Source organism: Rhinolophus ferrumequinum, chromosome 16 (assembly GCF_004115265.2).
Source record: "Rhinolophus ferrumequinum isolate MPI-CBG mRhiFer1 chromosome 16, mRhiFer1_v1.p, whole genome shotgun sequence".
Classification (NCBI taxonomy): domain Eukaryota; kingdom Metazoa; phylum Chordata; class Mammalia; order Chiroptera; family Rhinolophidae; genus Rhinolophus; species Rhinolophus ferrumequinum.
In genome coordinates this window covers 9,157,556-9,172,516 of record NC_046299.1, presented here as the reverse complement: position 1 = coordinate 9,172,516, position 14,961 = coordinate 9,157,556, and the positions used below count along the sequence as shown (strand labels likewise).

The window sequence follows — 14,961 nt, the reverse complement described above, 5'->3', positions numbered from 1 at the left end:
TTACGCAATCTCTCCACACAGCACAAAGATGGAGACCAGCAAGTGTCTGTGCTTCCTTCTGAAGAGCAGGCTTCCTTTCCTACTTGTCTTAAGCCTTTAAGATCTAAGGTGTTTTCAGGGTCTCCCGTTATATTCTCCCCCGTGGACACAGCTGAGACTTAGTCTCTTCGCCTCTGTGCCCCATGGAGACATCAGAGCGGAACCTCAGTGTCTGCAGGTTTCCACAGACACTCAGGGCACAATCCGGCTTGGCGGTTTCCTTGCACCTAAGACCCTTGCTTTCCCTTCTTTTTGGGAGGCCTTGTTTTTGTTAATTCTTCTCTTTGTGTTAACTCAGTGATAGGTTTAAAAAATTGCTTGTTTTTGTATTTCACTCAACATTTAATCATTTCAGTCAGGATATGTAGTCTGCCACACCACTGGGTATAAAGTCCTGGGTTCGGTAATTACTAGGTGTTTCTGTATTGGAAAAGGGGACTTAAATTTGGGCTTCGAAGCAGACAGCTCTGGGTCCGAGAACAGCTGCCACATTCAATGTTTCTAGTTGTCCATTTCTTCAGCTTTACTAACAACACCTTTCACTTGTATTTGAATTTCTGTTTACAAAATACTTATACAAATACCACGTTTTTTTGAGAGTTGATTGAGGCAGGACATTTGGCCAATAGATGAGACCACTGAGGAGCACACCACTCTGACCTGGAACCCGAATCTTCTAACGCGGAGGACAATTCTATTTTTGTTCTATTTTGTGCTGTCTTGGATTAAATGATTTAAAAGAAGCCAGCAGGTGGATTTCAACTTGTTGCATGAGGCAAGTCACTACTTGAGGAAGATTCTGAACCCAAAGCTGGCTTTTTTGATAAAAGGTCCGTCAATCAATTAGCAGTGTCTGCCAAGGTCATAGGAGATTAAAATGCCACATTGGCTTTCCCAAATTTTAATGGTCTTCCTAACTTAAAAAAATCCACAATTCTTGTATGAACAGAAAACACATCTCTTTTGAATTTGGGTGGTGTACATAATGGAGAGTCAAATAAATGAGGCTCTTGACCCATTTGTAGTCAGTTTCCTTAGGGGGGGAGTGAGAGACGACCATGGATGGTCGTTGGGGATGGGAGTTTGCTGTGAGAGAAACCAGGACGTGGAGGAAGTTTGGTTGGGAAGCCGTCTTGTCGGCCCGCCAGTCACCTGGCGCTTCACTCCTGAGAGTGGGGGTGTTGCAGTTTTCTTTAGTAACCAAAACGGTGGCCTACCCTAGCTCAGGACAGTAACATGAAGTGTGCCTTCCTGTTTCTCACTGACACAATACTGAGAGGATTTATTCGGCTGTGTGGTCAGCACCCTCTTAGTCAGCATTTGAGCCAACACCTCAGGGCTGGCGGGTCGCCTTCATGCCCAGCCCATTTACGTTCTGTGTAGGTTTTCCTCCTGTGTTTCTCTTTTACTCTCACACTACATCACATTCACAACACGTCTGACACCAGATCTGTGGGGGTTTCCCCCACTAAGCAATTCTCTGTGCCACCAGCTGGGTGTCCTACAATTTAACTCAGTTCTGACAGTCACGACCTGGAGATAATGTCAAATCCCACGGGTTAAATCTCAGTCCCACAAGACCGCTCCCACCCCACTTCAGATGCCAATCCCAAGTCCAAGTTGTCACCTGTGCATCTGACTGATTGGCTATAAATTTGGGGTTTCTATGACCCACTCCTTGGGTTTGATTACTTTGCTGGGGCAGCTCACAGAACTCAGGGAAACACTTCCATTTACCACTTTATTAAACGCTACGGTAAAGGATGCAGAGGAACAGCCAGATGAAGAGATATGTAGGGCAAGGTTTGCGAGGGTCTCAAGCACAGGGGCTTCTGTCCCTGAGGGTTGGGGTGTGTCCCCCTCCCAGGATTTGGGTGTGTTTACCGACCTAGAGGCTCGCTGTTGGGATTTTTATGGAGGCTTCATCAGACAGGCGTGACCAATCCTTAATTTCGTTTCCATCCGGCTCCTCTCTCTGGTAATGAGAGAATGGGGCTGAAACTCCAAGCTTCTAAGCATGGCTTGGTCTTCCAGGGACCAGCCCCCAGGCAGCAGCCCACGCAGAGCCATTTCGTTTGGACCAAAGGTGCTCCTCACGCTCTTCTCATTTAGGAAATTACAAGGGTTCTGGGAGTTCTGTGCCAGGAACTGAGGGCAGAGACCACTATATATACTTTCGATGATGTCACACACCTGCCCTTCCTGTGTGGGCTGAGATCCCCAATCAACACTGCTAGGGGCAGGTTAGAAAGGTGGTTTTTCCCTGACAGATCAAACTACAGGTGGTATAACAGCTCACAAAAGGCAGGCGCAGTTGAAGCCCTTCCATAGAACACAGCTGGAGAGTAGCAGTCATGAAGGCTACAAGGACTTCTGAAGTCCCTTCACCCCAAGTAGAGGCTAATCAATCAGATGAGCACCCTGGGTGAACTCATGGCTACTGCCTTTGTCATTGTTTCTCAAACGTATGCATTTGCTATTCAAATCCTGCCATCAAATATATGTTCTGCTAAGGCCTTTGGAGGTAAAATGCACTTATTTTCCATAAACATGTTATCTTTAGCTAATCCTGCTCAGGCTTTTATCAGCTCCCCTAACGGTAATCTGGAAAAAGGTAATTTCTCCCTGTAGAAGGCTTATCCTTATGTTTCAGATCTTTGTGGTATATAATCAAGATGGAGGAAAGCAAAGGTCGTCCCGGGGAGTTAGACCTTCTGTGGATTAGGACGGTCTGATATGCAGAACTGCTTCCCATCTTGGTGACGGATGCTAGCTCTCTTCAGGGCCAGGAGTAACATTTATGACTCCTATAATTTCTCATCAAGCAGTGTGGGGTGGATGGGGGGAGCCAGAGTGGCTTCTGTCACTTAAAAACCCTTAATCCTCCTCTGTGGACACTTCCCCGCCCCTAGGATCGGAGCCTCGGGGGTTGACAAAGGGATTGCCACCTTCTTCTCCCAAAGCCACTTTCCTCCCTGCCACTCATGCCTCTCTGCACGTCTTAAGCATTGTGCCCAAGTGGGTTCTCTTATTCAGAACAAAATCCTCCTTGAAGATGCAAACGGGAGTTATATGAGGAGTTTATAGCCTGTTTTTTTATGTTTGCATTTCCATTCTCTGACATTTGCTTTCAGACTAATTATGAACTTTTGGGTTCCTTTTCCCCATTGCACATTCTCCAACAAGAGACTGTACAACCGTTTCCATCATGAGATGGAAATCCGGTCTGGCTCAGGTAGCTTAAGTATCACCCTGCCTAGAAATGGGGGATGAAGGGCATGACCTTTCATGTCCCGATATGTCTTTCTGTCTCCATGGACCTTGGCCTGTTGCAGGAAGACTTAGTAGAGTCCAGTTATATTTTTATATTTATTCAGTCATCATGTGTTGGTGACTTCCCTTACCAGGCAGTGTGCTGGGTCCTAGGGATTCAGTGGTGACCGACATGCCCACACGGGTATAAAAACAAATAGGCAGTTAGCAGTGCTACACATGCAAATATGCTCAGAAGAATCTGGGACTTTTTTGCTCTATTTAGAAATAATTTAAGGGCTGCACTAACCTTCGGTAAATAATTTGACCTATCTGTGCCTCTATTTCTCATCCATAAAATGGGCCTACTGTCTATGTCAGTGTGTTGTTGGACAGGAAGTGAGGTCAGGTAATGAAAGCTTCTATACCTCATCTTCTCGCGGTCTTTCTTCTGATGGAACACTCCTTGTACCTGCTCACGTTGGCAGAGTTTCCCCTTTCTTTCTTTCCTAGTTCATTGAATGGCGCTCCGGTGGTCCATCCTTCAGACCCTGGGACTCTCGTGTTGCTTTCCTTTGTAGATCTTCAGCTGATCTGAGAATATCACGTTGTTCTCTGGAGTCTAGCCCAGATACCTGGAGGTGACTGTCAGCCCCCTGGAGAACAGAGGGACTCCTGTTCTGAAGTCTTCAGGAGGATTCTGGGGTCATCCTCATAGGAAGAGCCCAGGAAAGTGCGTGTGTATGTTGTGGGGCAGAGAAGGGGGACATGGAGGAGGAGAGAGAAACACTGTGTCCGTGTCTGGAAGGCGGGAGGTCAGAAAGAATTCAGGGTAGGCTCCAGCTTTCCTCCCTCCCATATATTATCCGGAACCAGTGTAGTTCCAAGCCTGACTCTAACCCTTCTCCTCCTTCTGGTGCCTCCCTGCCTTCTGTTTTTGTGAAACCTTCCCTGATCATCAGGTCGTCAGCCTGATATGTCCTCATTCAATATGTACATTTTTTGTGCATCTAGTGAGTTGCAGGCACAGGGAACACAGCCTCTGCCCTCATAGAGCTTAGAATCTAGGAGAAGGGAGACAAACACTAGACAATCGCATAAACAAAAGGAGTCGTGTTACGTGTTATGAAGGACAGGAACAAAATGCAGTAAGAGCCTGTTATACCTACGAGTGGGGCCAGGGAGAGCTCTGAGGAAGTGCCATTTAAACTGAGACTTGAAGAATGAATAGGAGTTAGTGAGGCAGAAAAGGGGTGCTCATTTCTGTGTTTCCTTAGAGCCCCCAACATATACGTCGTCTGATCCAGTTTTCATGTCATCCTACTGTTCCTTCATTTCATTATCTTTCACTTGTATTTCTCGAGCACCAGTGATGTGCCTGGCGCTGTCCCGGATGTGGGTCTTAGAATGGCAGCAGATGCAGACACCTTCTTGGTCGTGGAACCATCCTGGTGCCGTGGAGCGCCAGTCCTTGCTTTCTCTGCATGTGCACTTGCTTTGTTTCCTCTCCCACGTTCTCAGATTCACTTTGGGGAGGCAGCACGGTTTGAGCAAGAGCATACGTGGAGAAAGTGGAGAGAAGGGAAAAGAGATCAGACTTTCCCTGAGGGCCTAATGTGTGCCAAGCACTTTGTCCAGTGTATCATGGATGCTCTGTCATGGGTTTTGTATGATGGGTCACTTAGCACAGGAAGGGCCTTCCGGCTGTCTGATCCTCTCATCTGAGAGCTTCAGGCATTCTGCCAAGTGGGATAGGAAAGATACATTCCATTGGTTCGTCTCACTGAGCCTTCAAGTTTGTTTATTTTATTAGCTAAGATCATTTTACCTCTGCTCAGAGCCCCTGGAGGCTGCAGAATTATAAGAACTTGAGAACCTGGCTCTAGAATTCCCTCTAAGCAAGCATGCAGTTATATAACTAAAGAACTGCAGATTGCAAGAGTAGCTCTTGTGAAGGCTTTACTTTCAGAATGGAACTTTCCAGAACCGAGGCTGTGCACAACGGCAGCTACTGCAGCCAGCAGTGTTAGGAGAGTGATCACTAGGTGCCAAGCACTCCGCTAGTATATTATAATACCCCGTGAACTAATCCTCAAGATAACTTTGTGAGTCAAGCGCTGCTGACCACATTGTCCAGATGAGGAAACTGCGGCCCTAAGGGGTGAGCTCACACAGGCATAGAGGCAGAGCTGAAAGCAGCATGCACTCGGTTTGTGTCAAAAGCCCAAACTCTTCAACAGCACAAAGACTCCCTACTGTTGAATGGATTGTTTGGTCCCCAAGTCCCCTGTGTAACTTAATTTGCTGTTGCAATTGGTTTAAGCAAAACCACCCCAAACTTATCAAGTGCTTCTTTGCTCATGTGTGGAGAATAAGGATCAACTGACATGTGTAATTTTCAGCTCAGGCTTGGAGGGTCATGTAAACAGCAGACCAGGGGCACCAGAAAGCTGGACTTGAGTGAGCTCCCAAATTGGCCACCCGCAGACCCAGCCCTGTTGGCCCACAGATGAGTTTCTCTCTGTCTGCCCTTTATTTGTTTTTGATTCGTTGTTAATATTTAAAAATGGAAAGAGTTCCTGTAAATATCAGTATTTCCCTCTTCTGTCAGGAGATCAAAACTTTTGGGAACACAGCCCACATTTCCCCGTGACAGACACCAGCTAGAGTGTAGGCAAGGTGGCATCTTTCAACAGGGGAGTGTTCCCCTGTTAAGCCCAGTCCTCACCCTTCCCAGTTGTCTCCCCCAAGTGCGGCTAGGTATTAGTTGCCACTTAGTATTGCAAATGAATCCTTGATTTTTTTTCAGAAAGCGAAATACTTATCAGACCTGAGCGTCTAGCAATAGTGGAATAATAGAAAATAGAGGGTTTTCTGTTGTTAAAAAAGTTGACTCTAACATCCAACACTTGACTTGTGTTCACTCTCTGCCCAGTCATGGGCAGCACGTGGTGGCCTCTGGTTTTACAGAGCAAACAGGCGCAGTGAAGGAAAGTGACTGCCCAAGATCATGTGTTCAGTTAATGACAGAGCCAGGATGGGAACCCAGATCCCTGACTGCCAGAAGCACAGGTTTGTAAGGGGTCTGCAGGCACTGAACAGACGTGATTGTTTCCACGACCTTGACTTGGATGGTCTTGTGGAGATGCCCTGACATCCTTCTCAACGTTCAGATTTATTCAACCACCTACCTCGTATTGCCCTTCTCCCTCTTGGAGAGGAAAATATTAATTCTTGGGGCATCATCAAATGAAAAATGTGTACAGATCACCTTATCAGGGCCTAATTCCATTTTCATTGCCAGGAATGATCCGTTTGGAGAAATTTATTATAATTAGCAAAAGTGAAAAATGCAACACGAAAAGCAGGGTATGTCCTCTGATTATCATCTCATTTATTTTTAAAGCTTTTTCTTTCTTGCGGGGGAGTGGGGGAGGGGTGCCAATTTTCTTATTTCTTGCAGTCCTTGGGGCCCATAGGTCTTCTACTCCACTTAGAAATCTGGGGAAGAAAGGCAAACCACATTATTGCACCTAAGCTAGCTCAGTAAATGGACCTTTCTTTGCAAAGGGAGAGTTATAAGCCTGTGGCCATTCATCTGTGTAACTGAAGACAAGAGTCAGTGGTTCCGTTGCTGGATCATCAGGCAGGCAGACGGCCCTGTTCACGGGGTGTGGCTGGCAGTCACCTCCTGGACCAGCAACTTGTACTGTGATGCTTTGCTTATCTACTCTCATTAACAACAGCCAAGTGAACACACAAAGTGCCAGAAACGGGGTGGGGAAGCCATCCTCTTTCATCTGTTTCCAGTTTAAAGGCTCCAGGAGCATCTTTGTGTTTTACAGCCTGATCAACATATAAATATTTACAATCAGCTGCTTCAAGCCAAGAAAACCTGCTCCAAGCTGAAAGCAAGGGGCGTATGTGTATGCTCTTCCCCACAGAGTGCGTTTGTGTGTGTTTCATACTCTATAGAGAGCAAATAAACATGTGCTGAGCCTCTAAGACAGGGAGACGCTCAGTATCCTCTCACCCCTGGCTTGCAAGGGTTCTAATTGTATTGCTGTTGTAAATAATGTTAGCAAAACATGGATGCATGTGTCCTATTTTATAATCGCCCATCTTCCACGGTGTTCAGTGACTGCCTACGTCTACGAATGATGAATTCTCAGCTCTCCTAATCGTGCGAGAAGTGAGGGCTGTGTTTAAGGGAAAGAGAGTCCCTTGGAATGAAAAGCTCCTCACATGTCCCTCCGTAGCACAAAAGGTTTTACAGCCCCTCCGTGTCTCATATGCATGTTTCTCTGAGAAGAGCTCACGGTGTTGTTTGGCTAGAGTTGGAAAGCATTCCTTTAACAACCTTCCTATTTCTTTGTCTCCCGGTTGATTTTGAATCTGAGCCTTGATGAATCGCAAGGTCTCAGAGTTGGAAGGCTCAAGGGGAGAGCTTATCCTGCTCCCAAAACCCCAGTCTCACTGGAGAAGGCGGCAGAAAAACTGTGGGGTCATATGAGTTCAGTGTGGTTTGGTTGAGCCTAATTCTTCCTCCGATAGTGTTTGGAAAAGCAGGAATGCCAGGCTGGGGCTGTCCATGGCTCCAACACGCCTGCTGGGTGGAAGCAAGTCCCTCAGAGGCTCCTCGCCAAGGGCATTAGGCTGGTTTGGCGACTGTATAAGTGTTAGTGAGAAAGTGGCAAGCCTGGGGTTTAGCATCAGATTGGAGCCTATCATGTTACCTGGAAAAGTAGGAGCTTTTATCGCTGCTTTGAAAGTCACAGCCCAGAGGCCCCAAAACATGTGTCGGAGAAGACCAGCTGCTGCCTGATGCCTGCAGGTCTAGGCTGTGGAGCTCAGTCTTTAACAATGCCTGTGAATCCTCCCTCTTTTCTCAGAAGCTGATGCTTCAACCCTTTGGAGGGCTGCAGCATGGGCCCCACTGAGCGGGAGAGAATACGTTTTGCCTGCTCTGCAAAGAGGGAGCCGCAGCCCTCTGCTGCCAAAGCTGGCCAAATTCAAGTTCCTCGGGGCGAGGAGGTGACAGGGTGGAGGCTGAGAGGGGGGTGGGCCTCGTACCTCCTGCCCCAGGTCTTGCCTTTGGAGGGTTTTCAGCAGCCCAGCCCTTGTCCATCTCCTGAATGTACCCAGAGGTTCAGGCAGCATTGACTGTTTGCGCTGGGAGTTGATTATCTGAAAGTCTCCAAACCATTTTTGTTACGGTTATACACACGTATTCCTACTCCACATTGATTGTTTTTTCAGTTTCTTTTCCCAAGAGATGCCAGTTTGGTGACACCCAGCCAGCGCTGCCTCTCCTGATTGGAATCTTGGAGATGTTCATCCCTAATCCAACAGCCCCAGGGCAGTTCTTTATACTCCACACCTTCCCTGTAATTAGGTTGATAAACTTGCTAAGCTGTCTGGTTTGTAGCCCATTACTCTTCTGGTAAGAGCTCATGATGAGGCCAATACCCCCTGGAGCCTGGTGTCCAGCCTCCCCCATTCCCATTCTGACACCTCAGGGGAGAGTGTCCGTGAATGGAAGGGACAGAGAGGAAAGTGGGTGAAGACGGGAAACTAGGAACCCAGTGTACTTGTTAGGACGGTGGCTGAAAGGGGCCACTTTGCAACACCCTATACATCACTTAATTCCCTTCATCATAGCAAATAATCTACAGTAGGCCTGGGCAGCGCCGTTTCTCACATATTCTTACTTTAAACAGAATATCCAAATGCGTTGGCACTGCTTTGCTGTTTATTTGAGGGCTTATCATTATTCAAAAATATTTAAGTGCTTTGTTTTTATTCCTGGGACAAACCTGGTTTAACATTCTGTTTAAAAAAGAAAAATTAAAACCAACTCTGTTACCTTGTTTAATTTGGATGCTGAAATAGTTCTACCTCGGTATAAGCTATATTTTTTCTTGCGGGCTCCCATTTAGGAAGATACATGGTCATCAGAGATAATTTGGAAAAGTTTCAAGTTACTCGTTTTTATGTACTATCGCCATGACTATCTTGAACCTGCAATTTGGGGTTCTGCTTTTTTCACTTCACACTGTATCCTAAGTATTGTCCATATTGCTACATAATTCACAGTAATTTTCATGATGAATGGCAGTGTCGCAGCTTGCTTATCTATGCCTCTGTATTGATCACTTTTCATTTTCCCATAGTGATAAATAACTTTGAGCAGACTGTCTTCTAGATTTCCCCATATTTTTGTATTGTGTCCCTTAGATGAGCTCATAGAGATGTCTTATAAGAAGGATGAATGTGTTTTAGGCCTTCTCAGACTTCAGTGGGAACACAGGTCACTTGTGGGAATTGTGAAACCAGATTCACTCAGTACGTCTGGGGCAGACGTGAGATTCTGCATTTGTAACAAATTCCTCTGAGGCCTCTGCTCGGGTGCAAAGTGTTTATAAGACCTGTTTTACCGAGGCGCTGTGTGGGCTGGCTTCCAGGGAGCTCTGTACCTCAGCACTATTTTCTAATCAGGAGGAAAGTTTTGATTAGGCTGGTGTCGAGAGCTATAGCACTTGCCGTCATAGCATCATAGCTCAGTCCTGGATGCCATTAGAGTTCCTGCACACACACACACACACACACATGCACACACATGCACACACACACTCACACACAAATACGCACGTGCACACACACACACATGCACACACACACGCACACGCACACACGTGCACACACATGCACACACACAAATACGCACACGCACACACACACACAAATACGCACACGCGCGCACATGCATACACACACTCACACACAAATACGCACGCACACGCACACACACACACACACACACGCCAGGGCCACTATACCAGTGCAAACAGAATGTCTAGCTGGGACCTGGCTGGAGGTAATTTTTAAAGCTTCCCAGCTTTTAAAGTTCAGTTTTAAACAAGGAACTGAAGACCATTGTTCTAAGCCCACTGAAGACCCACCTGAAATCTCACTGAGTTCCAACTGTGTTTTAAACATGACTGGATGAAAAGCTTGGGGTTTACATAGGCTTATACCGAACTCCACACTTTTGCCAATGGATTTAGCACAGCCATGAGTTGTCTTAGCAAGTGTAAAAATCAATAACCATAATTTCTTAGAGAAAACAAGGAAATTGACATCTCTGGCTTCTCTGTCAAACTCACTCCACAGCATTTGCTGGTCCCGTCTTAGTGAATGCCACCAACCCAAAAATCCCTTACCTTTCCTCAGCCTTCCAATCTAAGCCGTCATCACAGTCTTTTGTTCTGCATACACTTTTTTCCTTAGAGAACTCAACACATTATATTAAAATTATCTTAATTAGCATGGCTGTGTCCTTCAACCAGACTGTGAGGCCCTTGAGACCAGACACAGCCTCTGATGCAGCTTTTTATTCCTCACACCTAGAATAATGCCTGTCTAGCACACAGGAGATACCTGTTAAATCATTGTTGAATGAATGAAACAGAATCGATTTTGATCACTTGCAAGCCGGGAAGGTCGTTCTCATGGTTGAAAGTTTAATACCATAGTGGCTCCAGCAGGGACACACATTGCCTCGTGGTGCCTGTTGCCAGCCTGGTCCCAGCCTGGGGGGTCCCAGCCTGGGGGGTCCCAGCCTGGGGGTTTGCAAGATGGCAGCCAGGATGCCCGGATGCTTTGTGTCCCTGCCACCCACCACCTGCTAGAATAACACCTGCTGTTTCTCTTTGGCAGTTGCCTTTTCGGGTCTCGGCTTCACGACCTTCTACTTGGCTGGCAAGCTGCATTGTTTCACCGAGAGTGGGCGGGGAAAGAGCTGGCGGCTCTGTGCTGCCATCCTGCCCCTGTACTGTGCCATGATGATCGCCCTGTCCCGCATGTGCGACTACAAGCACCACTGGCAAGGTGAGTCCCTGCCCAGGGCCTGCCCAGCCCTCGCTGCGTCTGCCAGTCCTCCGAGGGTGGGTGTAGAATTGCACCTGTTTGGGGAGACGTAAGTGCCACTGTCGAAAGCAAGAGGAGGCTGAAATGACAGAGCAGGCACAGTTTTAAGGGAAATATGCCTGTTCAAGTGAGTTCTGGCCTTAGCACTGACCTTTCTGGAGGCAGAATTGAAGCTCTGCCTCCTTCATGCTCCAGCAGACTGTTGGAGTTCTGCCAGGATGGCAGGCCCTTGGCCTCGGACCCAAATGTGGCTTCCCTATGGGATCACTTGCCTCAGCCCTCGGACTTGCTGCCAAGTGGTTCTTGGCTCCTCTTATCTCAAATCTGTCCCACAAGGATGTATTTCTCACTGTGTATGTACTTCCAAAGGAGGTGTCCATCGCAGGGATCGATGGCATGCCAGCAACGTCCCGAGCAGCTGCTGCAAGGCTGGGGTGAGGCTTACCTAGATGGAATCAGTATTGCAGTAAATGCGAAAAGTCAAAACACACAAAACAAGGCACGTGCTTAATCCTGGAATAAAATGCAGCCCTGCCATGTGCCTCCACAGAGCAGCTGCAGCTCACAGCCTGCCTGAACGGTAAACAGAACCCGTCGCAGCAGACAGGGAGCAGAGACAGAGGTGGTGTCCACAAGGTGAGGCCTTCAGGAGCCCAGGGTCTAGGCTCATGTTGCCCAAAGGACAGTCCTACGTCACGTGGAATCAGACTCGGAGGGTTGGGTCTGGATTGGTGGCCAGGAGTGTACATTATTAACAAGCAAGTCTGTTATTTCCAATGGAGTCTGAGAAGCGCTGGTGAGGAGCTCCGCTGGGTCACTGAGAGCCAGCAAACCGACCAGTGTGCCTAGATCCAGCTCCCCTGAACGAGTGGCCTTCCGCGATTAGTCCACAGCCTGACGTGCACTTCCTTTCCTGTTCTCTTGCTCCCACCAGGCACTGTTCCCCTCCTCCCTTTTTTTCTGTTTCTGCAGCCAGGGCCTTGTAGGACCGCCCTCTTCTCACCTCTTTGCAGGTGTTTGTTCTAGTGGTTGGAGGCAGCAGTTGAGGCCAGAGGCGAGGGGAACTCCTAGCAGGGGCTCCTTCTCCCTGTCCTCTCCGGGGGACCTCCTCCCCTCTCAGCACCTCCCCAGCTTCTCCTGCTCCTTCCCCAGCCTCAGTTCCACCCTCCACCTTCATGGAACTCATGCTCTGGCCATCATAAGCCTCCTGCAGCAGCTGCGACCGGGAGGTGTGAAGGGTGCAAGGGAGAGGCTGAAGCGTGGTGTCACAGGCAGGTGCATCCAGTGCTGATCCGGGCGTGTGGCCCTTCTGTGGGACGTGGTCAGAGACGGCCACAACGTGGGCCCTGAGCCCTCCCTGTTCTTGACCTTTGTCAGTGACCTGGATGGAGTTCTAGGTAATCTGAAGCTACCTCATGAGAGGGAAGCAGGAGAGCGTCGCTGAGCCAACAGCATGAGGACCTACCCATTGCACGCTTGGGACTGGGAATATTTTCCAACCGAGTCATCATTTCTATAACGAGAGCCTTTTCCCATGAAGAATAGTATGGGCTGGATGGTGTTTTATGGACTGCTTCTCATTTCTCCCCCATGAACTGTAGTTCCTTATTCTGAACACAGGAACAGTAGTCCCCAGATCTTTCACAGAGCTGGGGACTGGCTGTTTCTTAGACTGAATGAAATAATGGATCTGAATATACTTTAAATGAATATACTTTTAAATGAAAACGTATAGCACGTCGGTGTTGTTGTTGCTTTAGAGCCTTGTTTCTGAAGAAGGATGTGTTGTTTCCCAAACAACTGATTTAGTGGCAGTCATTTTGGGAACATGGTCTATTTGTAAGTTATGAATCCTAGTTTTTACTTTGGATTTGAGACATGATTAAGGGTCGCAGAACTGAATAGATTTCTGCTGTATGTGGGAAGGCAGGAGGAGCCTTTTGCAGTGATCTTGTCTTGAAAGCCTAAGACGTGAGGTTGGCCTCACTTAGACCCCCTTGGTCCTAACGGGCTCTGTTACTCATCCCCTGGCTGTGGCTGGTGCATCATGAAAGAATGAAGAATCTGTTCTTGGCTTTAGAGAAATGGTGGACTCATGATACAGCCGGTGCGCCCAAGCTTGCTGGCCGTGGGGCTTCAGACACGTCCTATCCACCTGGCACAGAAAGGGACTTGGAGCAGTCAGGGAGAATATTAACGCTCTGTGGGCTGATGGGAAAACAAAGCGAGAGAATTTATGTTCAGTGATGGTTAGGGCCATACTTCGGGGGCAAAGTGAAACTGTGTCATAGTCGACTTCCGCAGGCAAAATTAAAGGTGCTCCAGTTGGTACGGTCATTGATGTGGTCACATACCCAGTCAGTGTGCCATCATCTGTTCCACTTGTACCCTTGGGTCAGCCACAAGAGGAGTGTGGATCTTTTCCTTGGATCCTCTGATGGGCCCTGAGTCAGACTAATTTTACCCAGATTCCCCTTTACGAGGCCATCTATCATGGTCTGCACCAGTGGTCTCCACGTGGGGGGCACCTGTACTTCGCAGTGGATATTTAGCAATGTCTGGAGACATCATTTTGGTTTTCACAACTGGGCGTCATGGTAGTGCTGGTCGCTATGCGTGTAGTGGGTGGAGGCCAGGTATGCTGGTAAACACCTTAGCAGGGTTGAGGGAGCCCCTCCCCCACCACATAAGCTTATCCAGCCCCCAATGTCTACCCCTGAGGTTAAGAAATCTTGGTCTACACAGTACCTCAGCTCTAGCTTTCCTTCCATTATTACACGTTAAGAAGCAGCAGTGTTCAAAGGGTGGGAAATTATATTCATTCAATATTCATTTATTAAGGCAGTAATGTAGGAGGCCCCATGGTTTCCAGCTTGGAGAAAGGATGGACTGTGAGGCCTTCACCTGCTGCGTAGGTGGGTGTTTGAGGCAGGCTGCCTGATTGAGATAGATAAGTTGTTGTTTTTGTTTGGTGGACTGAGCTGCCCAGTGACCGTGGGCAGGGGCCATCCATCATGACAAGATTTCATGTGGAACCCCACTCGAAAACTCGAGTCCCTCTCATTATAGACTTGAGTTAACAACGTTAATATTATGAGGTTTTTTAATGACTCCAATTCAATTTTGATTTAAGCAACTGTGCCTAATATGGAAGTACATCTTGGGTAGTGATCTTGCGAAGTATGTCTGGTTTCTCGGTCACATATTCAAATCCAGTGAGCAGCCATCTTCTCAGATGCCTTGCCCTGCCCGTTATCATGGCCGCTCCCAAGTCTCACTGACAACCTTGTTTCGTTTTACTCCAGAGAATCCTTCTCCCCTCTGCTTTGTGGGATTTTCCCTGGTTTCCCTTGTTGGCTCTATGTTCAAAATATTTCCAGATTCCAAGTTCCTCTTCGCATGCGAGTTCAAACCACCACTCTCTGTTCCCTGAATTATTGCCAAAGCCTCTCTGCCAGTCTCCTTCCTTCCTCTTGGTCCCTCACACGGCAGCCAGCATGAGCCTTTCAACTGTGAGCCAGCTTGTGCCACTCCTTTGCTAAGAATCCCCGCCCACGTCCCGTTGCATTCAGCCCCCAAGCTCAGGTCCTGCCATGGCCCACAAGGTCTGGTGCCTCACTTCCTACCTCTTTGATGGTATTTTCTAACTACTTCTCCTCCTTGCTCATGCCAGTGCCATCTCAACTTCTTGTGCGTTTCACCGCTCATTGAACGTGCCAGGCCCATCCGACCTCAGGGCCT

General features: G+C 47.9%; 1 protein-coding gene across 4 annotated transcripts in view; it reads left to right on the top strand.

Moving 5' to 3' along the window:
* PLPP4 (phospholipid phosphatase 4) overlaps positions 1-14,961 on the top strand; it is a 112,219-nt gene that overhangs the window by 84,850 nt on the left and 12,408 nt on the right. For all 4 annotated transcript variants that reach the window (XM_033130710.1, XM_033130711.1, XM_033130708.1 and 1 more), the window contains one exon: positions 11,011-11,181. In XM_033130710.1, coding sequence (XP_032986601.1) covers positions 11,011-11,181 — 171 coding nt within the window. The remainder of the gene's footprint in view (positions 1-11,010; positions 11,182-14,961) is intronic.